This window comes from Meriones unguiculatus, chromosome 14, assembly GCF_030254825.1.
Source record: "Meriones unguiculatus strain TT.TT164.6M chromosome 14, Bangor_MerUng_6.1, whole genome shotgun sequence".
Lineage (NCBI taxonomy): Eukaryota > Metazoa > Chordata > Mammalia > Rodentia > Muridae > Meriones > Meriones unguiculatus.
Genome location: NC_083361.1, coordinates 70,070,987 through 70,098,798, shown reverse-complemented (window position 1 = coordinate 70,098,798; position 27,812 = coordinate 70,070,987). Strand labels below are relative to the sequence as shown.

At 46.2% G+C, this 27,812-nt stretch overlaps 1 protein-coding gene across 1 annotated transcript; it reads left to right on the top strand.

Annotated features, from left to right (window-relative positions):
• The first annotated feature begins 308 nt into the window (after nucleotides 1-308).
• On the top strand, nucleotides 309-27,763 carry Bnc1 (basonuclin zinc finger protein 1). Its single transcript, XM_021648492.2, has 5 exons — nucleotides 309-383; nucleotides 15,937-16,036; nucleotides 16,943-17,178; nucleotides 19,324-21,179; nucleotides 25,604-27,763. The coding sequence occupies exons 1-5, from the start codon at nucleotides 375-377 to the stop codon at nucleotides 26,286-26,288; spliced, it is 2,886 nt and encodes a 961-aa protein (XP_021504167.1). The 5' UTR covers nucleotides 309-374; the 3' UTR covers nucleotides 26,289-27,763.
• The last annotated feature ends 49 nt before the right edge of the window (nucleotides 27,764-27,812 follow it).

Sequence of the window (27,812 nt, the reverse complement as noted above, 5' to 3'; positions counted from 1 at the left end):
GCGAGGTCTTCCTCCGTGCGCCGGGGTGCCCGGGGCCTGGCCGGCTTGAGCGCGGCCTTGGGCGGGCGGAGCGGCGCCCAGCGAGTCCCCCGGCGGCGGCGGCGGCGGCGGCCCGGAGAGCAGGGGGCGCGGGGCGGGGGCGGGGCGAGCGGAGGGGCGGGCCCCCCCCGGGGCCGCGGGGGCGACGCGAGGGCGCACGAGGGGCGCAGGGGGCCGGCGCGGCCGGCGGGCGCCGCGGGGAGCCGCCCACTCGTGCGCAGGAGGGAGCCCGGACGGCCGGAGCGTGGATGCGGCGGTCGCCGAGCCGGGGCGGACGCGGAGCGGCCCGGGCGGGGGACGCGCGCCGGGGAGACGGGCCCCGCAGCGGCCGCAGGATGGCTGAGGTAAGCCAGCCCGCGGTGGGGGGTGGGGGGGCCCGAGGAGGGCCACCTGCTCGCCGGGCCGGGCCGGGCGCGTCCCCTCCGCCTGCGCCCGAGTCACGGCGAGGTGGACCTGCGAGCGGCACCCCGTCTCCTCTTAACCCCGGGGACCCCTGTTCGGCCGCTGTGGCCGCGCGGACGTCGGTCGGTGGTTCTCTCAAGCCGCGACCTTTGCTCGTTCCGGGAGGAGGGTCGCGGAGACGCCCCGAGGGGCGTTTGGAGGGAGCGCCGGTGCCCTGGGGGACAAATAGTGATTTAAAAAAAAAAGTGGGGGGGACAGAGACCAGAGCGCCGCAGATGGTCAGCTTAGACGTGCCTAGAAGGGGACGCTTGCAGAGAAAGCCGCACTGAAGGCTCGAGGTGATTTGCCGGCGTTCCGGCTGGCTTGTCGCGCGTGGGACGGTGAGGGGTTCGTGTCCCCCTGAGGCGCAGGGACTTGGAGGAGCACATCGGGATGCTGATGGGGAAGCCGGAGCCGAGGTCCGGTCTCTTTGGGGATGGTCTACCTACGGGTGACGGGAAGGGACCCTGGCAATGCGGTGATGAGGTGCTTAGTGGCTGGGGAGTGGGGTGGGGGGACAGCCAGGCGCAGCGACGGTCCCCCTGGCAGCGGGGTTCCAGCCGAGCGTGCCCCAGCTCGGCTTTTCAGGGTGCCCGCTGTCCTCCGGCGCTTCTTCCCCGGGGACCCCCTTAACCCTACCGGCCTCCTGACTTCGGATAAGCTCCTGGGGATTTGTCAGCCAGATATGACAAGATTGGAGAGGCGAGTGAGAGAGATCTGATATCAATCAGTGCATAGCTCGGAGCCAAACTTTCTCAAATGCGGTGTAGAAACATGTTCTTCTCGTTTAAGGCATCTCTTTGTGGCTGCGGGGCTGCCACCGGCCCGAGTTTGACAGTTAAATGGAATGCCAACCAGCAGCCTTAATTGAGCGAAGTGGTGTGTTGCAGGGGAAAGATCAGACACTCCGGGGTTCCGTAATGTCCCCTAGTTTTATGGCTTAGGCTCACCGCAGACCTCTGAAGATGAGGGCCAGACGCCTGGTCGCGGCCAGGCCTCTGTTAACACTTAAGGGGCTTGGAAGAGGCCCCACTGGTGTCCTGGGAATCCCTGTCAGAGGGTGTGTGTGTGTGTGTGTGTGTGTGTGTGTGTGTGTGTAGAAGTGTTACTGCATGGAAACACAGAACAGATGTATCAACACTTAGAGTAGATTCTTCTTATTAAAGCAACAAGATTTCGTTGTGACAGTGTAAGGAAACTGAAAAACAGCATTTTCCCCCCCTTTTTCGGGGTTCTTTCCTTCCTTGCTTTCACTATGCTTATTAAATTTGATGGGATTTCATCAGCTCTAGCAGAGGTTGAGTTTTACAAATTGGTGTTTGTACATTAAAACTTTTGTTGAGTCCTGAAACATACAACTTTCTCATTTTCCCCTTCCGGAATTGGTTGGTGCATATTATTACGCCTTTATTGAAATTGTATCCGTAAAAGTGAAATTTTGCCCATTACTTCAACCGTTACAATTTGTGCTGGATTTTATTTTTGTTTTAAAATATATACAGACAGCTGCCCCTCTTCCTGTGAGGAATTTTAGCAACTGTTAGCATACTTTCAGACAGTTAAAAAAATATGATGAGCCATTATTTCATTTATTACCTAATGAGTTCACAAACTTTAGTTTTGGTACCTGCTGTGTTCTGTTGTAGTTGAATGCCCACACAGTGAGATGGAGCCTCCGCTCAGCGTTTGGGCTGCTCAGAGTCCGAGGACTCAGACTGGGTTCAGACAGCTGCATGATTTAATTTGCACTATCACCTCCATCCATTCAGACTGGTCAGATTTCATGGAGCTCTGTCCGTCAGAGAGAAAGTGGTTACTAGTTCAAATCGTCTGCCCACGAGTGTCTCCTAGGACTTGTCCCAGTGATTTGTGCGCCTAGGTTGTAAGAAATCTTAACCCACCGAAAGCCATTGCCGTAGGAATATAAGATTTATACAGAGGATGGTTTGGTTTGTATGACCTTTTTTCTTGAAGAAGTTAGGCCTATATCCCAGGCCCTTGCCCACATTTTAGACCTCAGTTCATCAGCTTAGAAAGAGGACCTGGTCCTGTGGTGAGAAAGCTGCCTAGGTTTCCCCATAGAGCAAAGAATTGTCTCTTAAGCGCACACTTGTCATTTCTGAATGCCAGGAAGTAACCGAATGAGGGAACATTTTAAAAATTTGGTTTGTTAGTAAAATTAAACTGCAGTACGAGGGGCCAGAAATGTCTTTGAGCTTCTGTATATGGCTTTGGAAGTTATTTTGACGGTGGCCATTAAAAGGAGTTGCCCTGAAGGCTTGCAAGGTAAATTACTTGCAGGAGGAGTGTGCTTCACCCGGGGGTGAATTTTCTCCACTACAGATGTCATTTAGAGTGCAGTAGTTACTTTTGTTGGAAACAGTCTGGTTAGAAAGAAACTAGATATATGGTAACTTCCCAGATTCTCAGAACTAAGACCCCTCTGCTTCTGCTGTCTTAATACCAAGGATTAGGAAGTCAGAACTGGCTTTGCACCTTCCCTTAGCGTGAGTATTTTACTACAGCTCTTTCATTTGTTTGTTTAGCATTGGTAACTTTTTTTGAGAGACAGCTTTTTTAAAAACAGAAAACTTTGGGAGTCCTCCTCCCCTTTTAGTTGGTTTGTAGCAGAAAACCTTTTCGCTTATCTCATCAACCTTTGAAGTCCTTTCTCCCTCCTTCTGGAGTTTCCAGGATTGCAGTGTAGCACACCCGGACCCCTACACAGGCACGAATGCTTACCCTAGCCAAAGACGGTGAGTCCAAGCAGAAAGCAGCCCTGATTCTCCAGAGTCCAGTCTGGGGAGTCCTCAGACATCGTTACTGATGAAAAAATAGCCGTCTTGGTCCCTGTCCACACATGGACCGTTTGTTATAAATCAAACTAAGCAATCATAAGAGGACACTAGCTTAGCAGGAGTCACCACATCTCCCCACTAATGTAAAGGGAGAGAGACGTTAGGAAGATAAAATGTGAAGGCAGGGTTCAAACAGACCTGTGTAGACAGACATGACTGCCTCAGGTGATCTCTGTTTAGGCTTTAAGTTTTCTCCCCATGCATTGTGTTGATTCCATTGTCCCTTCCTGAAGACCGTGGGACCCTTTCCTAGTCTGAAACATCTCTTTCCCAGCTTCTAGAAACATTGTCATCATTTCTAGCCCTCTGACTATTTCTGGAATTATTATGACGGTCAAGTTTTCATACCTCCAACTGTAACATTTTATGATACACTGTGCTGGATCTCAAGGTGGGGATTAGAATGACATAAGTAACTGATACCGAGCTTATCTTGTCAAAAAGTCACTTTCTAGTTCTCTTTGAATCCCTCTCTAACAGTTTTATTTGGACATGTTTACACTTGGCTTTTACATCATCATTAGTCACAAATTTGCATAAAGTACTTAACTAAATTTTTAAAGTGTTTTTTTGTTTGTTTGTTTGTTTTATTTCCCATTTTCCAAGGCTGACTCTGTTACATATCACTGATGTCTTTTTAGCTTTTGTTATCAAAGGCTTGTGAAGATTGCTTCTGAGTTCTTCTCCATGTAGGTTATAAGGAAAAAAATATGCCCATGTCATTTATATTTCTAAGTATTTTAAAGCATTTTTTAAAAAGGAAATAATTCAAATAATTCAGTGTGATTGCTAAGATGTTTTTATATTTTCTACTATTTTTCACATTTTCAGATTTCAAAACTAATATCAAGAAAAAAGGGTGCAGATGTTAAATTGTTTTGGCGTAGGATTTAGGCTTTGATTTATAAACATCAAAAGAACAAGTATTTTTCCCATTATCCTCTTTGAACTAAACACCAAGAGAACATTACAGAGGTGTCCTGTGTACTTTTTGCTCACAGGTAGACTTTTCCCAATCTCTGTCCCCTGAAGGGGCTCCAGCTCCCTGACCCCTCCCTGCAGGCGGACCTCCATGCCCTCATTGCCTGGGCTTCTCTCTTCATCCTTAACTTGCAGTGAGATGAGACATTCTGTCAGTCCTTCTTCCGTGTCATTTTCACGTTGCAGATACTAAGTCCTGAGGCTCCCCAGAGCCCCTCTTTCAATCATGATCTTCAGTCCTGAGTTTGGCAAACAGTGTCTCCCATTGTTCAGAACCCTAAGAAGACCCCACAGAGAGACCCTGACTGCCCGTTAGGTCATCCCGCTCCTCAACCCCACCCATATTGCTTTTCAAGATTGGCTTTCACTAGCCAAACAGAAACCTATGTTTTGTGCCCAGGCTCCTTGCTTGTGCACAGAGAACATGTCTGCTTTCTCCTGGAGCAAGAACCCCCCTGGCCTCTCTGCACAGTGTTAATTCTCCACCTGTCAACTTACGCAGATTGAAATTTTTGAGGGATTCGGACTGTTGACATAGTTTAATTTTTCACTTTTTATTTTAGAAAAATTTAAATAGAATTATAATAGTGTCATGAAATTTGGTGGTATGTGTTTGGGACTTCAAAAGTTAATTGTCTTCATCTGCATTTCCTGTTCCCTACCACTTGAAACCTCAGGTTACCTTAAAGGAAATCCTAGCTGTCATACAGTTTCATTAGAAATGTTTTAATATATTGCTTTAAAATATAAAAGTGCCCCCTTTCTGAAACAAAACCAATATACCTTAAAATAATTTGGGGGTGTGGCTCAATGGTAGAGCACATGCTTAGTATGTGTTGGGCCTTAGGTTCAAGCCTCAACACCAAAAAATAATAATAGTTAATTATCATAGCTCCTTAATGTCATTAAATTTCTAGGCTGTTCAAATTTCCTAGACTGTCTTATAAACTTTATATTACCATTTGTTTGTTCAAATTATTATACTAACCTATACGCTGTCTGACGCTTTTAATTTCCAGGTTTATAGACCTTTTTCTTTTTTTTTTTTTTTTAGCCTTGCCGTTATCTGTTGAAAATGCCAAGTCAGCCATCTTTAGACTGCCAGTCTGCGTTCTGGCCATTTAAATATACTTCTGTCTCCTGCATATTCAAACTCCGCATTGGTGAAGAATCTTGATCAGCCACAGGTTTAGATGTTTTGACAAGAGTACCAAATGTGCAGTGGAATATATTTTCTATTCAGGGCCTAATGAGGATGATTGTTGTATTTTTTTTTTTTTTAATTAAGAACTGGGAATTAGTTCTTCATTGATTTGACTCAATTCTAGGATAATCTGTCTCATCAGTTGCTTGGTTTCCCAGAAACCCAAGTTGCATAGGAAAGAGCACATATTTCATTCTTTCTCTTGTTTACTGTTTTCTTTTTTTAATGTTGGTTTCCCAGTATTCTATAAAGGCTGTCATTGAGCTTCGAATTTGTTCTGAGTACATTTTAAAACCTTGGGTTTTCACATGTGAGTGATGCAACTTTTGAACAACCATTTTAATTAGTTTATGTGCGTTGGTGTTTTGCCTGCGTGTGTGTCTGTGTGAGGGTGTCGGATCCCCTAGAACTGGAGGTAGAAACAGCTGTGAGCTGCCACGTGGGTGCTGGGAATTGAACCTGAGCCCTCTGGAAGAGCAGCCACCTCTCTTGACCACGTAGCCAGCCCTTCAGTCCTATCACTGCCAGTCTTGACTGCCCTACTGATGTGACTTTTCGCAGAGAAGCCATGTGCCCCTGCCTGTGGGAGACCATGGGAGTCACTCATGTGCATGTCAGGAGGTTTTCTGTGCTTCCAGTTACTCTGCTGAAGCTTTGTGAGGCAATGGCGCCATGTGCTGGTGTGCTGAGCATCTGTTCCGTGCTTGTCCAGTGGGCCTCTGCTCAACGCTGACAGCCGAGTAAGCCGCCTCACACAAGCTAACCTCAGTGGCTCCCTTCCCTCTCCTCCCAGGCATCCCAACTGTCCATCTGACAGATGACAGCAATATTTTCAGAATCCTAGTTGCACCTTCGTGGGGTTTTGTATATGAGAAAATTGGTAGAGAACATAAAAAAAAAAAAAAGAAAGAAAGAAGCCTGAGAAAGTGAGGGGGGAAAACAGGAATCAAAGCCCGAATCCGGTTCTGATGAGAAAAATAAGAGGTATGGATCCAGAGTGCCTGGGTGGCTCCAGAGAGACAACAGCTCCCAGTTTTGAATGGTTTGGTTTTCAGAACAAGGAGAGCCAGCTCTGCAGCCCCAGAGGGAGGAGAATGAGAATTTCACTGCAGGTGGAGAGAAATGAAGCCTCTCTCACACAGCCGAGGGCATCCTAGCAGCTTTAAAATAGGTTTTGATCGGCAGTTTTTGATGTACAGTGAAAATTTCCAGGACTCGAACAAACTAATAGCAGTTATCTATATTCGCTGTTTAAAAATACAAGCTGGAAAAGCCTGAAGCCTTTCTGTCCTAAAGCCTAGTGAATTGTAGGTGAGTTGTGGTTTGGCAGCCTGGGGTCCTTTGATTTCAAGTTGAGAACTTAATGATTTTTACTACTGGAGAGCTGGCAGAGCCTTACGATTCCGCCATTAAGATAGGGCCACAGACTCCAAGCTTAGTCTCAGCTGTCTCTCCTCCTGAGCCATTTTCTAGGTAGTTTGGTTTTGTTTTTCTGGCCCTTTATCAATAGCCAGTGGGAAGACCAGTGTGTAATGTGAAAACTAGGAAGTACATTTGGCTGCTAGTAACAAACACCAAGAAAATAGTTACCATTCTTTATTCTGAGCCATCCTTGTGGTGTGCCCAATGGTCACAGAATGCCCTCTGGACTTTTGTTCCCAGATGGAGGAAGGACAAAGGATTCAAAGTTCAGCTGGTTACCCACATGTGAGGGGCTTCCTGTAACGCTCTGTCCAGGGGCTTCTGTGTCCCCCGTGAGCCGGTGCCCAGTTGTGTGCCCATCACTGAGAACAAGGAAATTAAAATCGCCCTTTTCCTTATTTCAAGTACTAGCACTTGAATCCAAGGCCCACACATTGAGCAAGCACTCTACTACCGAGCACCAGTCCTCTGTTTAGTTTTCAGCTTGAAAAAGGAGCTTCACTGAGTTGTCCAGGCTGGCCTCAGATTCACTGGCAAGCCTTGAACCTGGCACCCTCCTGCCTCAGTCTCGTGTGTAACTGGGATTCACAGGCCCAGCAGATCAGACAAAAGGAAACCATGGCCAGCAAGATGGCCCAGTGTGGGAAGGTGCTTGCCTTCAAGCCTGATGGCCTGACCTGAGTGTTCAGCCCACATAGTGGAGGGAGAGAGTGAACCCAACGCAGATTGTTCTCTGACCTGCGCGTGGACGCTAGATGGACACCTGTGGTCATCGCACGAGGTCAAATTTCCATCGATTGTCTCGGCCGTTCCCTCCTGCTCTCAGGTAGCACAGTGGGGAACTTATCAGACATGAGACTCGCCGACAGTGGACAGGTGTTGGAACTGAAATGATGAGCTTGGGAAAACTTTGAGGAGCGCTTTTATGTTTTCTCAGCTCTTGGTAGTTCTGTCTGTGGCGAGGCGAGGCAAGCCACCGGAGACAGAGGACCGGATGACCTAGGAGGGCATGGTGTCAAGAATGGTCAGACTAGAGCCTAACTGGCCTCTCTAGCTCTCATGTGCATAGCCGCCACCGATACGGTGACCTGACCTGAGCATGGCAGGAGTGCCTGGCAGTCTAGTCAGCAGTCAAAGCTGCCAGCATAGGAGCGGAAGACTGGCCCAGAACTATGACATAGGGTGGGGAACATTCTAGATTTTACTATACTCAGTGAGGGTGCTCAGGGAGGCGAGGGGAAGGACGGTCAGCTATGAAGCCAGAATTCCCTTTACGGCAGCAGGAGGCTCACTTTTAGAACAAAATGCAAACTCCTGTCCTGCCCCACAAGACCCTATACAGAATGGTCTCTGACTTATTTTCTACCCATGACTTCACTCTGTTTAGCTCCATGGGCCCTCCTTCCCCGCCCCCTTCCCCCCTGAACTCCCCAGGCCCTCTTATGTCTTACGGCCTTTGCACGAGCTGAGCTTTCTCTCTCCACCCTTTCCATGCCCCTGGACCTTGGCTAGTATGTCCTCTGAGTGGCCCTGCACAAAGAGGACTTCTCTTACCGGGACTTTTCATGCCAGCAGGTAAATGGTTAGCACAGAGCTCTGCTCAGCTCCTTCCCAGCACTCGCCTCATTCTGATGCGGGCCTCCGCAGTCTTGTCTGCACTGTGGCCTCAATGGCCTAGAATGGTATCTCACCCACACTCAAGAAATCCTAACTGAATGAAGTTTCTTTACCATGTGAAACTTGAACCTCTTGCTCTTGTGCGCAGTGTGATAACGACCAGCCACAAAAACTGCTGAGTATCACAGCTACTGCAGTAAGCATCAAATGCTGATATTCTAAGACAGGATATTACCTGAATATTCAGATTTTAGAGCACCTGGAGAGCCTGTAAGTCCTTCAGCTTCTTAGTATATAAAATATGGATGGTAGCACCGACCTCCTCTACTGGTTGTGAGAAGGAAATACATTTAACACATAGGTGCTGTTTGGCGCAATGTCTCACACAAAATAAATGCTTAATAAAGCCAACTAGCTGTGTGACCTTGAGTAAGCGATGACTCTTCCATAAATTTAAGTGTTCTAAAATAATTCTCTCCTCACAGCATGATATTAAGTAAGGATTAAATGAAATTACCTATTAAACAGGATCCTAGCCTGTCATGGCTGATCCCACTACTGAACTCAGCACTGTCCCAGAGAACTTTCTGTAACGACGAAACATTTTGTATCATCATTGTCAGTTGTTATAGCTACTAGCCACAGGAAGATTCCTGAGCACTAAAGTATGATTGGAACTGAACTCAAACACTAGTCTGTTTAATTAGAGTTCAGTAGCCATGTGCAGCTAGAGTAAGAGACAGTTACACACCTAGATGAAGTGTAATGCTTGCCTCTGTCAGATCACATGTGACCCTCCTAAGGGTCACCGTGACAAACGTGGGGACCCCAAGGTTCTCGTACTTACCCTCTTTGAAACTATGAAGAAACAGATGATAGGAAAATGTGTACATATTGGAGAGATGACAGTAGCTTTGGGTTGTTTCTGTTATCGGGGTCAATTTGGATCCCATTCCAGGCCTCTACGGTCCAGTGCCGGACATTGGCATCTGCCCCTCTGTATGCCTGGGACTGGTACTCAGCCCCTCTAGCAAAAGGCCTGTGAAAGCATCTCCTCAAGCAAGCTAAAGGCAGTGCCTGGGAGATTAAACAGATCCACCAAGCTGCCTAAGATCCAGGCCATTCATCCCTCCTCCCCAAACCAGCAGACGAGTGAATGTGTGACATACTCGCCATGAATGAATGAACAAATGATGGTTATAAGACAGCAAGCCAGAATTTTGAACGCTGACTTGTTAGCTCATCAAAGTGCCTAATAACAACTCTGGAAATCATCCAATTAAGCAGAGAGCCTAAGAAGTGATAATCATGTCTTGTTGAGTTCGGATTGCTGGAAACATCTGCTTTGCTTCTGGAGAATGGAGCGAGTATTAGGGACCCAAAGGAAAACATGTCAGTTTCAAGTTTCCCATTTTGATTTACATGAGGACTTTCGTCTTGTAATTAGAAAATTTTGAATTGATTCTGTTTGAGGAGGTTTAATTTATCTTTGGCTAAGGATGCTGTAATTTGACATTGCAGAATCCTGAGATGTGTGGGGAAATGCAGTGGTCTTTACATTCAAAGTTTTCTTCAGTATTCTAATTAGGTTCTTCTAGTTCATAAATAATTCCCCTAACATTTCTTTCCATAGACGCTGAACAGGATTTACTAAGCCTTCTTCAAGTAGCTTCATGTGCAGCCACATGTTCCTCATGAATCAGGGCTTGTTCGTGGAATTGTGGAGGCCATGGTGTTCGGAAATGTCTAGAGGAGTTTAACTGACATGTGGTGGGGCAGAGACTAATACACGGGACAGCTACAGAGATCTGTGCACCTGAAATGTCAGCTGTCCAAGGTTGGGAAATACAAGTGGGGGAAGTGGGATATGGAGAACATAAGCTTCAGTCTTAGTCTGTGCAGTTTCCTCAGACTGTTTCATGTGCTTTTCCTTTTCCTAAAGTCACGCGGGATTTCCAGGGACTTTGCATGAGGCTCAGTCTTTTGAGCAGCCTGTAGGGATGGGAGCAAGTGTGTACTCACAGACATCTTTTCTTCTTAAAACTAGTTTAGTTTTCAAAACAAATGAAATGCTAAGTTTACTTTTAGATTTCCATCACCATTTTTTTTTTTTTTTTTGAGACAGGTTATCCCTATGCTGCCTTGGCTAATCTAAACTGACTAATGTACACCAGCCTGGCCTTGAACTCATAGAGTCCTGTCTGCCTCTGCCTACTGAATTCTGGGATTAAGGGCATGTGTCACCATGCCTAGCCATACCTTTTTCTAAAAGAGTAAAATGTCATCCTAACAAACATGGGTAAAATAAATGTTCTTCCTTTAAAAATATTTTTCTTGGGGCTGGAGAGTTGGCTTGGTGTGTAAGACTACTCGTTTTTGCCAAGGCCTCAGGTTCAATTCCCAGCACCCACATGAAGACTCCCCACCTCCTTAGGTACCACACTTGCATGTGGAGCATAGATATATATGCAGGCAAAGCACTTAAACACACAAAATAAGATAAATCTGAAAAAATTTTGAAATATATTTTTCTTTTTAAACTTAATTTTATTTATATATTTATTTATTACAATTGATTCACTTTGTATCCCTGCTGCAGCCCCCTCCCTTGTCTCACTCACCCTCCCTTTCACTTCTCCCCCTATGCGCTTTCCCTAGTGCCCTGATAGGGGAAGGCCTCCTCCACTTCTATCTGACCCTAGCTTATTGGGTTTCATCAAGACTGGTTGCATCATCTTCCTCTGCATCATCTTGCCTTCCTGGCAAGGCTGCACCCTGCAGGGGGAGGTGATCAAAGAGCCAGCCACTGAGTTCACGTCAGAGACGGCCCCTGTACCCCCCACTAGGGAACCTACTTGGAAACTGAGCAGCCAGTGGGCTTCTTGGCTTCCCCTAGGTCTTCTCCATGCATAGTCCTTAGTTGGAGTATTGGTCTCTGCAGGCTCCCCTGGGCTCTGTTGCTCTCCTTGTGAAGCTCCTGTCCTCTCCATGTCTTTCTATCTCCCCCTTCTTTCTTAAGATTCCCTGCCCTCTGCCCAAAGTCTGGCTATGAGTCTCAGTATCTTCTTTTTTACCCTGGTGGGTAGAGTCTTTCAGAGGTCCTCTATGGAAGGCTCCTGTCCTGTTCCATGTCTTCTACTTCCCTGATGACTAAGGGTGTTGAGCATTTCTTTAAGTGTTTTTCTGCCTTTCAGTGGAATACTACTCGGCTATTAAAAACAAGGAAATCATGAAATTTGCAGGCAAATGGGTAGAACTAGAAAAGATCATCCCGAGTGAGGTAACCCAGAAGCAGAAAGATACAAATGATATGTACTCATTTATAAGTGGATATTAGCCATATAATCTAGGATAAACAATACTAAAATCTAAAGCCCTAAAGAAGCCAAACAACAAGGAGGACCCTAGGGAAGATGCTTAATCCTCATTCAGAAGGGCAAACAGAAAAACATTTTGAGGCAGTATTTATTAAATCTAGATTGTGAACTGCTTCAGCTTTATATAACTTAGCGTTCTGTTAGCATGTAGTAATAAACGAATGATTAATTTGTTTGTAAGCTGCTGTTCTTTGTGTTTCAGCCAAGTGTGAGATGCTGGACAACATGGTAAATGTGTCCCAAACCAAACCTAGTTAATGGTGCATTTGCAAACCCTTGGTTTGATGGTGTGCAATGTAAATTAAGTCATTGTTTACTTTTATTCCTAAATTTTCACTTAAGGCAACTAATCATGAGTAAGGTATAGCTGTATAGCTGTGTATGTCCATTCATCTAATGTATTTGTATGTGCACATACAAGAAGAAACTCTTAAAAGGTAAAATAATTCACATCATTAGAATGTTTTATTAAGTGGGATGGAGCTATAACCACATCAGGTTCTTTGTATTAGATCAGTGGTTCACAACTTGTGGGTCGCCATCTTTTTGGGATTTGACTGACTCTTTCACAAGGTTGACATATCAGATATCCTGTATGTCAGATATTTACATTATGATCATAACAATAGCAAAACATAGTTATGAAGTAGCAATGAAAATAATTTTATGGTTGGGGGTCACCACAACATGAGGAACTGTATTAAAGGGTTGCAGCATGAGGAAGAGTGAGAACCAATGCATTAGAGTCTATAACTTTGCCAAGAATAAAAAGAAAAGAAAAACATAAAAACCCATAAAATTCTCTTTATCATGCTTCCCATTTGGAGCTAGCCTCTGGAACAGATTGGTGGCGCCATCTTTGGCATACCTCTGCGATGAGCAGCGGTTCCTTCACCTGAGAACCCCTGTTTGCAGCTCTGCTCAGGCCCATCCCTATTAAAGATACAGGAGGCAGCCAAGTCCTGGGACATTTCATCTGTTGTGTAAGCAGGGCCACCAATTTTTAAATAGCATTTTGTTGTGCTGAGCTTCATTCACATATCATAAAATCCTTATATAAAATACACAGCTTGCTGGCTTTTAGTATATCTGTGCATGGAGCTGTATGGCCATCATTGCCATCTAATTTTAGGATACTTTATCACTTTAAAACCTGCTCAAAATCTGAAACTTTTGTGTTCCAAAAGATACCATTAAGAAAGAGGAAAGAGGGAGGGAGGGAGGGAGGGAGGGAGGGAGGGAGGGAAGAGAGAGAGAGAGAGAGGAAGGAAGGAAGGAAGGAAGGAAGGAAGGAAGGAAGGAAGGAAGGGAAGGGAGAAAATGCTTGAAATAATGTATCTGGTAACAGTGTCTGGAAAATAAAAGAACTCATAAAGCATAATGCCAAAAAAATCTTATTTAAAAAATATTCAAATGATCTAACAGATATGTCTCCAGAGAATATACACAAATGGAAAAGATGCTAAGCCATCAGTTATCAAGGAAACGTGAATCAGACCACAGTGCAATACCACTTATCCACAAGGAACACAAGGATGGCTATTAAAAAGAAAAAAAAAGTCCAAGTGAGGCAAGATGGCCCTGTAATCCCAGCATTCAGCAGATGAAGGCAGGCGGGTCAGGAATTCAAGGTCATCCTTGGCTAAATAGTGAACTTGAGACCAGTCTGGGCTGCATAAGACACTGTCTTGAAACAGTAACAAAGTAAAACAATAGCAGGTGTTGACAAATCCCTCATATGTTGTTACTGTGGGAAAGCAGAACAACCCATCTGCTTCCCAAACAACTTGGCTGTACCTCCACACGTTAAACAGTCACTACAGGCGTATCTTGATGAGACTGTGCTCAATTCTATAAAAAAAAAAAATAGTACAATTTTTTTTGTTTCTTTATGCATATAAAAGTTAAGTTTATCCTATAATCTGTTAAATGTGAAATGCCAATTATGTTTTTAAAGTGTGAATACCTTAATTGAAACATAGTCTATTGCTTAAAAAAAAAATACAGATAACTGAGCTATTGGGGAAATGCTGCTAATAGACAACACAGGATTGTCACAGGTTGTTAGTTTGTAAAAACTGAAATATTTACAAGTGTAATAAATGAGCCTACAACAAAGCAAGGTGTTCCTTTATGTAACCCAAAGAATACTCTGCCACTTCCTGTTCATAGTCTCTTCTCTTCCCTGCTCCACTCCTCCTAGTCAGTAATCTCTTCTCTGTATGGATTAGCCTCCTCCTGACAGTTCATAGAAACAGAACCATAAGGCTGTGTGACTTCTGTGCCTGGCTTCTTCACCCACGTGTAGCATCCATCCATCCTCCGTGCCTTTGTGAGAACACAAACATCCCTGTATGGGTAGACCTCATCTTGCCTGTTCGTTTGTTGGCAGATACTGGATTGTTTCCACTGTCACTGTTTGGGTAATGCTGTAAAGACATGTAGCTGATTTGGGGATGGACATATGTTTTTCGTTCTCTTGGCTGTATACCTAGGAGTAGAATTTCTGGGTCGTACCTTTAAAAAGGCTGCCAGACTGTTCCAAAGTAGCTGTACATTTTGCAGCACCACAAACAGCTGTTTATTTTTTTTTGAGGGAGTTGTTTGTTTGTTTGTTTGTTTGTTTTGTTTTTGAAGGGAGACTGGTTGCACACTCCTTGAAGTGAATTTCCCAAATCCTTGGCCATATTCTCCCTTCCTTGCCCTCCATGCTACATCTCACAGTCCCTTACCGGTACACTGGATCGGGTCAAGCCCCAAATTCAGAGGCTTTATTGTCCCTTCTATGAACACACATTCCTCCCAGTTTCAGAGCTTTCTCAAACCATACAAATTTCACTCAGAAGCATACTCTATTGCTTAAAACATATATAAACAAATACAACTGACTGTCTGAGTTGGACCCTCACTGGCTCCTTTAAAGAGTTCTGTTTGTTAGTTGGTTTGTTATAATAACAGATTTCATCCGTCAGGCCTCCATCTTTTGAAAACCTCTGACAAGATGGGTTGGTAGAGTGCCTGCCGTGCAAGCAGGAGAACCTGAGTTCAGAGCCGCAGCGCCCATGTGAAAGCCCCGCACACATCTGTAACGGCAGGAATGGGGCAGGGCGGGGTGGAAATGGAGACAGAAGGGTCTCCAGCCCTCACTGCCCATCCAGTCTATATGGCTTGCTGGGAGACCCTGACTCGAATAACGGTGGAGGTTAACAGAGAAAGACCCTCTGAGGGTGACCAGAGGTGTCACCCTCTGGTCTGCACGTGTGTGCGCACACAAATGTACAGCACGACACCACTTGTGCACATGGACACACACAACCCTATGTGTCTACTCAGTCTTAGCACCAGGACTCTGTTGGACACGTGCGTCTCTGTTTTCTGTTTCCACTGTGCTTTTGTGCATTGCATACACCACACACGTACATGCATACACACATATAGGACACGGTCCATGCATACACACATATAGGACACGGTCCATAGTACACAGCCGAGGCAAACGGGGTTTGCCCAACCTGTATCCACCTCTAACCCTCATGTAGTAGAATCAGCCATTTTGTGTTCCCAAATCTATTTAACATTTTCAGCCTTACCATGTCTTAAGGGTCTGAGGGTGGCAGAGTCCATACACGGATCACTCTTCAGATACTTTTTACTTGTTCCAAACTAGTCTTCATACGTCTTTCAGAGTTGCTGCTCTGGTCAGCTTAGAAACGTGGTACCAACTTTGTGTCTTCCTTCATAGCAGCCAGGTTTCAGACCCTAATCTTTCCTCAGAAATCCTTTCAGGTTCTGCTTGCTATCATATGCAGAATATCTGTGTTGAAGTTTGTGGTCTCCCAAGTGTTGGGCTCCCCGCACTTCCTATGGTAAAATACGCGCCTTTGGCCTGACACGGGGCACCCATCGTTGAGTGAATGCTTACAAAGGAGGGAAACGATCTCGTTTAATAAATATGACGAGTTCTGTGCATAGCTCTTAACGTTGTTCTCTCCTGCAGGCCATCGGCTGTACTCTGAACTGCAGTTGCCAAAGTTTCAAGCCTGGGAAGATAAACCACCGGCAGTGCGAGCAGTGCAGGCACGGATGGGTGGCTCACGGTAACTAGTTCTCCCCTCTCGCCCTCCTCGATAACTCATGTTTAGAGAGGGACCGATTCCGTTGCAGAGTGACAGCTGAGTCCTGAGCTAAATAGCAAAGTCTCTAGTGTGTTCCGGGCAACAGGCTACCAAGTTCTCTCTTCGCGTTTTAACTTACACAGTAGCTTGTTAACTCCGCTCTAAATATGTCAGAGCTGATACTTCAAGTGCTATTATATGACAGCAGCAGACCGTTCCGTGGTCATAATTAGCCCCTAATATTTGTTGGCTGAAATGTGTCCTGGTAGCAGTGTGCCCCTTATTTGTGATTTAGCTGAAATTTGTAAGTGGGCACCCTGCTCTTGCATTCTCCAAATCCGACAGCCGTGAGCCACTTGTAACTACCGAATGCCGGAAACGTGGCGAGTGGCATCGCTTTCTTTAACTTTGATTTCATGTAAGTAGCCCCCAGTGACTGGTAGCGCTCATGTTGAGCGGGCTGGATCTACGTGGCTTAATTCCTAAAGCCCCATCCCAGGCAGCAGTTAGGCCCTGACTCCGGATCATTGGAGTCCCCAGGCCCATCTTCACCTCTAGACTCGGATTCTTAACTGTCCACTCTTGATTCTGTTCTTGCTGCTTTTGTGTCCCCCTTTTCTTTGCCCCTTCTCTGGTTTGTGGAGGTTTTTCATTTCAGGCATATCACAAGAGAGAGAGAAAAACTTTAAGTCTATCGTTTTTATTTAAAAGTTTCCACGAAGAACATGGAGCTCTGTGGCTGTTAGGGATATGAGACCTTTATGAATTCTTGTGCCCCTCCCCCGTCCCCGTTGAAACAGATAACTAAGAGTAGCTCCTGGCTGACTTGCTTTGCAGTGTTTCTCCTAAAATTAGGACTTTCTCAAATGTCTCACACTTGATTTTCAGCCCTCAGTAAGCTGAGGATCCCCCCTGTGTATCCAACAAGCCAAGTGGAAATTGTCCAGTCCAGTGTGGTGTTCGATATCAGCAGCCTCATGCTCTACGGGACCCAGGCCATTCCCGTTCGCCTGAAAATCCTGCTGGACCGGCTCTTCAGTGTGCTGAAGCAGGACGAGGTCCTACAGATCCTCCACGCCTTGGACTGGACCCTTCAGGATTACATCCGTGGCTATGTGCTACAGGTACAGTAAGCCCGGCCCCGTCCTTCTCCCAGAGTGCCCCGTGACTGATGGGGACCCGGAGTTCACAGTCACTGTGGCCATCCTTCCCTTCGAACTTCTTCCTAATGACTTACGCCCCCGGGAGAAGTCCTGTGCTTTCCCACAGTCTGTGAAAGGTCAGGCTGTGGGGGCACGACACGAGCTCTTGGGTGTATTTCACTAAGCTGATGTCCACAGAGAAGCACTTGCTTCAGTTTGGATGCTGCCTCCTTCACACGTATCATGCCCAAAGTACCCACTGACCCGAGATGCTTTGTGTGTCAGACAGGACTCCGCAGCAAGCAGCACTCAAGTCTGTGCTCTGCTTTTCTGGAAAGCTCGCTGCTAAGTTTCTCTCCTCAGCAACACGTGTGCCATTGTTGTGTTTATGTGCTAACCCACTCTCTCTGTCTCCATCCCTTTTCCTGTCCCTCCTGCTGCTGATTGTTCTTCCTCCACTTTCCCCTCTTCTTGCCACCAACACTGAAATTCTCTTTCAGCTTCCTCACACAGTTCTTCAGTGTTCCAGTCTTCTACCTTGTCTTTCTTTTTTTTTTTTTAAGCAATTTAACTTCTTTTCCTCCATCATGTCGTGGGTATAAAGCCTCATGTTTCATAGTCGGAGACCATTAAAGTGTTTTCTGAGAAAATAACATGTTTCCTGAAATGACAGAGCACTGTTTCTTGCCACTGTGCTAGAAATATCAGCAAACTTTGGTTAAAGGTTTGGTTTTTATTTTTTCAGGAAAATGGGAGATATATGTATTTTCAAGTTGAATATTAAATTCAGTTTTAGGTAGACTGTATCATTAAAAACAAATACTGGCAATACCCCTTTATTAATGGACAATTCTTCTAGGACTTTGATGGTGGAGTAGACATATTATCCTTGTTTTCTTTCTTTTCTCTTCTTTCTTTTTCTTTTTTTTGTTTTGTTTTGTTTTGTTTTGTTTAAGATAGGTCTCTCTATGTAGCCCTAGCTGACCTAAAATTCTCTGTAAAGTTCAGGCTAGCCTTGAGCTCACAGAGATCCACCTGCCTCTGCCTTCTGAGAACTGGGATTAAAGGTGTGTGCCACCATATCCATTTAACCTTGCTTTCTGATTGAAAATCCAGAAGGTTCTGAGTGCCTTATGCTCTCTCTGGAAGTTACTCTACCAGTAGAGAGCAGAAACAGAAATAAGCACATTTCTTTCCAATTCTAACGCCTATAATCTTTCCCTGGAATTCTATATGCACACCTCTGGTTCAGGGCTCTCAGCTGACTAGAAATGGCCATACATAGAGTAGTATTATGGTCTTGTATTATGACATAGATCAATATTTAATGATCCTAATAATCTTGCTTTCTAGTGTTAGGATTAAAAATATGGAATCAATTACCTTGAACCTCTGGTGCATGAAATATTTATGATGTTACATTCCTCCTCATTGTCAAAACTCTCACATGCACTGTGAAAAATCTCAGTAGGCCATCAAATACATGTTCTGTGATAAAATATTTATTGTAGTTTTGGGAAAAGGTAGGCCTTGCTCGAGTTTGAAAGATCTCCGGCACTCCAGTGTAATTACAGCTCTGCTTTATGAACATGGGCAGCAGATCAATATGTGCTCATTTGGGTTTTGATGGTAGGTGTTTAGGAGATGATTAAGTTTGCAGGAAATGAATGCTTGAGCTACATCCAGACTTCACTGCCCCATTTGTACTCATTACACGAAGACACTACTGTCATTCAAATGATACAGATTTTTCTTTTAATAAGAAAAATCATTGTGCCTCACATATGACAAAAAATCATATATGACGACCAACTGGTTTGAAATAAGGTAGAAAATAATTATCACATTTCCCTGACTTGGGTTTGACTAAGACACCTTCATTTTGCTCTTCTAGACTAGTGGTAGGGCCACTGCTTACTTTTGTGTAGGTTACGGTATGCACAGAGTTCCTGGCCTAGGATGGGCAGGGCTTAAACTCTGCCAGCCCTGTGTTGGGCCACATTTTTCTGAGACCCACGAAAGCGCCCCATTGCAGTCTGGTGGAGGTTTGGTGAAATGGTACCTCCCTGGGGGACAGGAAAAGCAGCAATGAACTGGACGTTCTCTTACATTCTGGTTTGTGTTTAGGATGCCTCAGGGAAGGTGTTGGATCACTGGAGCATCATGACCAGTGAGGAGGAAGTGGCTACCTTGCAGCAGTTCCTTCGTTTTGGAGAGACCAAGTCCATAGTTGAGCTCATGGCAATCCAAGAGAAAGAAGAGCAGTCCATCATCATCCCACCCTCCACGGCAAACGTGGACATCAGGGCCTTCATCGAGAGCTGCAGCCATCGGAGTGCTAACCTCCCCACTCCAGTGGACAAAGGAAACCCCAGCAACATGCACCCCTTTGAGAACCTTATAAGCAACATGACTTTCATGTTGCCTTTCCAGTTCTTCAACCCTCTGCCTCCTGCTCTGATAGGGTCACTGCCTGAGCAATATATGCTAGAGCAGGGTCAGGACCAGAGCCAGGACCCCAAACAGGAGCTCCACGGGCCCTTCTCCGACAGTAGCTTCTTAACTTCCACACCATTTCAGGTTGAAAAAGAACAGTGTCTGAACTGTCCAGAGGCTGTCACCCAAAAGGAAGACGGTGCGCACTTAAGTGACTCCAGCTCCTACAGCATCGCCACCAAGCTGGAAAGGACACAGCTGTCCCCTGAGGCCAAAGGGAAGCCTGAGAGGACCAGCCTCGGAGCGAAGAAGGGCCGGGTGTTCTGCACCGCGTGCGAGAAGACGTTCTACGACAAGGGTACCCTCAAGATCCACTACAACGCCGTCCACCTGAAGATCAAGCACAAGTGCACCATCGAAGGCTGCAACATGGTGTTCAGCTCCCTGAGGAGCCGGAACCGGCACAGCGCCAACCCCAACCCTCGCCTGCACATGCCGATGAACAGAAACAACCGGGACAAAGACCTCAGGAACAGCCTGAACCTGCCAAGCTCGGGGACCTATAAGCGCCCGGGCTTCACGGTGGTGTCTCCGGACTGTGGGCCCCTCCCAGCCTATGCCGGCTCTGTGGAGGACTCCAAAGGCCAACCAGCTTTTTCCAGCATTGGGCAAAACGGTGTCCTTTTCCCTAACCTAAAGACTATCCAGCCAGTCCTTCCTTTCTACCGCAGTCCAGCTACTCCCGCTGAGCTGGCAAACACACCTGGCATGCTGCCTTCTCTCCCTCTGTTGTCCTCTTCAATCCCAGAACAGTTGGCTTCCACGGAAATGCCATTTGATGCTCTTCCCAAGAAGAAATCCCGGAAGTCCAGTATGCCTATCAAAATAGAGAAAGAAGCTGTGGAGATAGCTGATGAGAAGAGACACAGACTCAGCTCAGATGATGACACTCCCCTGCAGGTAGTCAGTGAAGATGAGCCGGAGGACAACAGCCCTCAGTCAGACATGGTACCCGAGGAGCAGCATACCAAGCTAAGCCCAGAGAAGCCTCCCCCACAGGGGGAAAGACCGTGCCATCTTGAATCTGTGATTGAGTCTCACAGAGCTGTCAGCAGAACCCTTGAGCAGACTACACACACAGAGAGGGAGGCTGAGCAGAAGTTAGCATTGACCTCAGCGATGCCAAGAGAGGTGGAGGATGGTGGCCATGAGCGCCACTGCACACCTGGTCTGGGGCCCCAAATCCCTTTTCCTGACTACATGGAATGGCAGCAGCGCCTACTGGCTGGGGGCCTCTTCAGTGCTTTGTCCAATAGGGGGATGGCTTTTCCTTTCCTGGAAGAGTCTAAGGAATTAGAACAGCTGGGGGAGCATGCTCTAGTGAGACAGAAGGAAGAGAACCACTTCCAGTGTGACATCTGCAAGAAGACCTTTAAAAACGCCTGCAGCGTGAAGACACACCATAAGAACGCACACGCCAAAGACACACACACGTGCACGGTGGAGGGGTGTGGTGCCGCCTTCCCATCCCGGAGAAGCAGAGACAGGTACGGGGTCTCTCCTAGGGCAGCAGTTCTTAAGCCTTAGCAGGCATTGAGATCTCCTGAAAGGTCAGGAAAATAGGCCTCAGGGCCCTAAGCCTAGAACTCGCTGTTGTAGGTCAAGGGGTAAAACTTGAGGGTTTGTATTCCTAGCAGGATCTCAGTTGATGTAGTGGTTATTCTGGGGAAATTCTTGAATTTTCACTTCCAAAAAGAATCTGAAAGCATTTAGCCACAGAACATGCCCTGGAAAGACATGATGCTTTTGTGGTAGATTTCCACTATTACCCTCTTGAAGGTTTTATGTAGGTTTGGTATTATTAAATTACCAATGAATCTATTACTATTAATTTATTAATAGATGCTCTGATATATCTCAGCACATGTATCATTATACCTTTCTAAAGCCTAAGAGATTCCAGATTGACAAACACACATGGCCCATTTGTGTGTGTGGTCGGCTGGTTCTCACGTTGGCAGCCTGTATCACGGATAACTGGAGAGGATGGAGGGACGGCTTTTTAAAGTGTCACATATTTCCTCAAAACCAGCCTGGTTTTCCTCTCCTAAAATGAAGAATCTATCCCATGAAACCTTTTCTCTGGTTTCCGGTCACCCAGGAACGCTTGCAGAAAGAAGAACCGCTTGATTAGAGACGTCTTAGAATGTTAACCTATCAAAGAATAAAGGTGATCGGCAGCTCGTTTCAGGGGCTGCGGCGATACATGTTTTGAAGGATGCTGAGTTTTCATAAAACCTACAGACTAAGAGTACACGTGCACAGGGCTTATCCCATGCAGCACAGCGCTGTGCTCTTCTCTGTGCACTTGGGCCACTAACGACGATTGAGGTCATCCTCCTCCCAGCCTCTGGGAGGAGAAGCAAGCCCAGCAAAGGTGATCTGAGAGGTTTCACGAAAGGGTCAGCTGTCTGATGAAGTGCAGTGTGATAAATGGCTCGGAGGACGTGAGAACTACATTTGTGCAAACAAGCTTGGCTGAAGCAGGTTAGCACCACCACTAACTTAGTCCAAATTGTAACGCCTCATTTGTTAAGAGGGCGAAAATGTAAAGACTCCCACACACATTCCTGGCCACGGCGCGTAAGAACACTCTCATTGTCTTAGTAAAGAGAAGAAAGCACAGGGGATATTAGTTAAAATTCCTGCTTCTGTTGCTAGGATGTTTCAACCAAACCACTAGGGTACCCTAATTAGTGAACCAGTCCTTCTCCTTTGTCCTCCAAGAAGAGGAAGGTTTGCTTATGAATACGCTGTTGTTGTGAGGCAGAGGGAGTCCTATCAGCTCGATTATCTTCGCTGTCTATGGGACGGTTGTAGTCATAGCACACACTAGGCCGACAGCTCTTTCAGAGGACGCTTTCTTTTCACCCAGTCAACATTTTCTTGTGTTCTGACCTGTGTGTACATAGAGGTCTCGACTTTAACAGCATCCCATCTTCTAATATAAATGTTTCAACACTGCTTATTCCAATAGTCAAGACCCCTGAACATTTATCTAAAAACCTATAGTTTTAAAAACACCATTTTCAGTAGGGCCTTATGGGCAAGCCCGGGCCCACCGTTTCAACGAAGTCAAAAGTTGAGAACTACATTACACTGTTGTTAAGGCAACAAACGTCCCCTCTTTGAGCCACAGCTCTTTCCCGCAGCAGTTCCTAGGGTCTGAGAGAGAGGTGGTGGTGGTGGTGGGGGGCTCCTGAAATGCTGGTTTGATCAGTAACTCTCCTGTGTTAGGTGCCGGGGAACGTAGTCCTTGCTCACAAAAGTCTTCAGTCTAGTGGAAAGAGACGGACGGTGCAAGGTAGCTGCAGGTGACTTTGTGGATTGCTGCAGTGAAATGTAGGCCGCACTGACGCATATTGGAACCCTGGATATGAGGGTGCTTAGCCAGACTCCTCAGCATGTTAGCCAAGCCCCGCCCCCCATGAAGGGGTATGTCCACGCCAGCAAGTATTAAATGTTGCAGTTTCGTAACGTTCCTTACATAACTCAGCTAAGGCCCTTGCAGTGCTTTTCTCTGTTTAGGTTGTAGCAATCCTTGTTTACTGAATTAGGCAGTAAGGCTGGAAAAATACGTCTCTCTAAAACAAGAATTCACATCACATTTTAATAGGAAAAGGCTTTCATTTTTCTGAAACACATAATAGTGAGATAAATGGCTTTATTTTGTATTTTTATAGATCTCTAATATCTGGTGTAGTAAAAAAAAAAAACAGCTGGATTCTCACATCTGCTTCTGCATTCAGTCTGGTGTACTATTGTAGAAAACTCCCCTGAATTTATAATTAGTTATGAACTCTTGCCTTAGGGTACTTACAAGGCTGTTGGGGGCTAGGCTTGTTCAGAACATGCATTGAGAGCCACTGATCTCAACTAAATAGACGTGAGAGGGAGGAGCCAGGTGGGAGCTGGAAGTTGATGGGACCACGAGGCAGGGATGCAGATTTGCAAAGTCCTTGGAGAAGGAAGCCTGGCAGGTCAGACAGTCTTGGTATCCTTGGTATTCCTGGCCATAGGGGGTGACCCCTGAGGCCTGAGAAGGAGGGGAGAGTTAGCTTCACCGAATGCCCATGGGCTCAGCACGAGACCCAGAGACTTTCATTGTAGTAAAACTTCATGTCCCAGGTTCCAGTAAATGTCTGACTTTTTTTTTTTAACGCTTGGATGTAGCGGAATTAATATGTCCATCTGCTGTCTGGTTTTCCACCGACATGTACCAGCCCTTCAGTGCGGAACATTAACTTAATCACAGGGCAGAGCCGAGGCTGAGAAGAGCTGCTTGCAAAGTGGGTGATCTCGAAGTGTAATTCTCATTATGTTCACAAAAAAAAAAAAAAAATTGTATAAAGGGGTAAAAAAAAAGCTGCATACTTGTTATGAAATAAGGCTGATTCTCCCTCATACACATTCCTTGAGAGATTTAGAAGGGAAAATTTAATTCTTTATTGAGAGAAACAGTTATCTAGAGAACAGTTTATTTTCTGACTCTGGCATAATTCTGGTATTTTGGGGGGAGACATTTTTCTTACTGAGATCATTTCCTGTCACCTGTAAGATTGTACCCTTTGGTGTAAGGGACGTTTTTTCTTGTCAGAAGTGATCAGGGGATCCCTAAGCAGGGGCAGCATCGGCTTTCCAGGTTCCATCCGTGGCAGCTTGGGGGTAAACAGCATGGGTCATAATGGATGCTCATCGTCTGCCTGGGAGGAGAAAATCATCGGGTGCAAGATTGGCAGTGTGCTCATACTGCTGCATTTGCAAAACTCCTGTCTGGTTCTTCACGAGACTGCAGAGGCAACCTGCCCTAGATAGACACAAAGACACACTCCACGCCACACACACACACACACACACACACACACACACCATATACATACACTCCATACACACACCACACCATACACACTATAAACATGCATACACACCACACGCACACCACGCCACACACGCACACATATACTCCATATACACCACACACACCATATCATACACACGCCAGACACAGACACACACCACACACTACAAACATGCATACACACCACACACACCATACCATACACACGCCAGACACAGACACACACCACACACACACCACACATACACACACACACACCACACACACACACACTCCATACACACCATACCATACAGACACACGCCAGACACAGACACACACCACACACACACACACACACACACACACACACACACACACCATTCCCCGCTGGTTAGGTTGCCGACTGTACCTACAGGACTTCTGGCGTGAAACATGTCCACCTGGTCTAGGCCAGGACCATCCAACAGAAAGATGATGTGAAGCTACATTAGGAATCTCTCATGTTTTAGTAACCACATCAAAGGAGCGAAAGGAATCGGGGAATGTAAGTTTTAGTAGCATGTTTAATTCAGTAGACCCCAGATGCCACCCCTTCTGTCCATGGCAGTGGCAGGGTGTTGGGTAGTCAGTGGCCGTGTTAGCTGGGGTGGTTTGCAGATGGAAATCTTTCCTCAGCTCACTGAAATAAAGCATTCTGCTTAGTTCCTTATCATTTGTGACTGATGCTCTTCTTGGGCACCACGTGAGCCTAGTGTCCCTCTTAAATTGGCCTAATTGAAGTAGTCTCAACATCTTCTATAGTTGAGATAAAGAGAGTTCTGTGTTAATCTGGTAGTGAAAATTAAAGTTTCCAGAGTGTTGGCTTTCCTGGGGAATGCTGGCTTCCGGCAGGTAGCCACACAGCCGTCTCGTACCTGCTGACCACGTAGCACGGCTCACAGGATGCCAAGCCCGGCCGGTACTCCTAGCACACCACAGGCTTTTCCTAGTGTCTGCTGAGCCTTTCTACTCAGAATAATGGCTCTAAACAAGCAGAGCAGCTTACCTCTTGTCATCTGTTCACTCTTGTAGACACAGCGCAAACCTCAGCCTCCACCAGAAAGTACTGAGTGAAGAAGCATTGGAGAGTGGTGAGGACCACTTCCGTGCAGCTTACCTTCTGCAGGATGTGGCCAAGGAGGCCTATCCGGATGTGGCTTTCACACCACAAGCGTCGCAGACATCTGTCATCTTCAAGGGAACGAGTGGCATGGGCAGCCTGGTTTACCCAATATCTCAAGTTCACAGTGCCAGCCTGGAGAGCTACAACTCCGGTCCCCCTAGCGAGGGCACCATCCTGGATTTGAGCACTACCTCAAGTATGAAGTCAGAGAGCAGCAGTCACTCCTCCTGGGACTCTGATGGGGTGAGCGAGGAGGGTGCTGCCCTTCTGGAGGACAGTGATGGGAACCTTGAAGGACAGAGCCTTGTCTCTGGGGAAGACGAGTACCCCATCTGTGTCCTGATGGAGAAGGCTGACCAGAGCCTTGCTGGTCTGCCCTCTGGCTTGCCCATAACCTGTCATCTCTGCCAAAAGACATACAGTAACAAAGGGACCTTCAGGGCCCATTACAAGACCGTGCACCTCCGCCAGCTCCACAAGTGCAAAGTGCCGGGCTGCAACACCATGTTCTCCTCTGTCCGCAGCAGGAACAGGCACAGCCAGAACCCCAACCTTCACAAGAGCCTGGCCTCGTCTCCCAGCCACCTCCAGTAGGGACGAGCCGAAGGACCCTGACAGATGTTTGCCGTATTTCAGGAATAAAACAATCCAAAGAGTAAGGTGGTCGGACTGCTTAGTACCGTTTCCCAAAAGCCAGGCAAGGGGTGTGGCCGTGCGGTCCCTCAGCAAGGCAAGCACAAGGCCAGCCTGCGTGTCACTGACATGGGGTAGCCCCCCCATTAGTCTTCTTCTCAGCCCCAAGGTTTTCCGCTGACACAAGGAAAACACAGAAAGGCAGTGTCCCCCGGATTTGTTTACATGTTTCCTAGGAGACCTGGGGAAGCAGGGGTGAGGGACGAGGTCCCATGAGGCCTGCGGGATTAAGGGGATCAGGGAAGACTGCTCCTGGAATACAGCACAGCCCCCATGGGCATGACACAGGTCCCGAAGGTGGCGGTCACAGGACCCCATCCCCCCCCCTTTTTTTTTTTTTTGGATGAACCCAAAAACCCAGACTTGAGTTTAGGGAAATGACGTTCAGAGACCATCCCTCCATGGTACTTGATAACTGCTCCCTCACAGTCTCCTGTGTCATTCCGGGGAGTTCTCCAAGGAAGCTGGTTGGCCCCTAATGTGTTCCTGGTCAATCCTTCTTGATCTGTAACATGCATTTAAGAAGCGGGAGGGAAAACATTTCATGCACTTAAGAGTGGCGGTCTTCAGTTTAATTTAAAGTTATTTTGATAATATTTAACTTGTGTTTATATTATGGTGATTATTTGGTACGAGTGCAGGCATGTCCACATCACCCCGAATCTCTGTTCAGAATTGGAACAAGTGGCAGCTTACGCTTCAGAACCTCAGCCTGGGTTCAGGTGTCAGCGGCAGGGTCTGCTGACCCCTGTGGAGCGAGGGTAAGCACGATCCCGCCCCGCTGCTCAGCAAGCCTGGCTCCGAGAGCTGCTGTGTGTCTTGGGTATCACTGGGTCCCTCAGTCTTCACCCATCGGCAGGCAAATGGATAAGGTTAGGATGAACTTGCTGATTTATTTGGCAGAAAGCAAAGTAGGAGCCTTACTGCCACGCTCTGTGTTTTAATATTTAACTTATTCCGAGGTCTATCCCACACTGTTGTACATTTGCCACGCTAGCAAGGATGAGTAGTCAGCCCTGTAAAATGAGACCGGCTCTTGGAAATTCAGCATTTGCAATAGTCTACAGGGCTGTGCAGCTTTAAAAGAAGTGGATTTTGTATTCAGAGTTCAGGTTAACTGTTTGGCTCATGTTGACTTAATTTAAAAAAATCCTTAAAGGAGATTGATGGTTATAAGAGATATTATTTCCCTGGCTTAAAGATAGAAAAAGCCAATGTGTTAGCAATTATTTCAACTTCAAAAAAAAAAAATACTTAAAAGTTGTCTCTGCTTAAGGAGAGATGTATCTTTCAAGCTTTTTTGTTCCCGAGATGTTTAACATTCTAGTTTCCCCAAAATGGAAAAATTTGTATGCAGATGTTTTCTATGATTTAATAAAAATATATGGCATATCTTTTGTTTAAAAGGCAGATATTTATAACTGG

Coding starts and splice junctions, on each gene's coding strand:
- Bnc1 (XM_021648492.2), top strand. Junction 16,037..16,942: donor GCACGGATGGGTGGCTCACG/GTAACTAGTTCT, acceptor CTTGATTTTCAG/CCCTCAGTAAGCTGAGGATC. Junction 21,180..25,603: donor TCCCGGAGAAGCAGAGACAG/GTACGGGGTCTC, acceptor TCACTCTTGTAG/ACACAGCGCAAACCTCAGCC.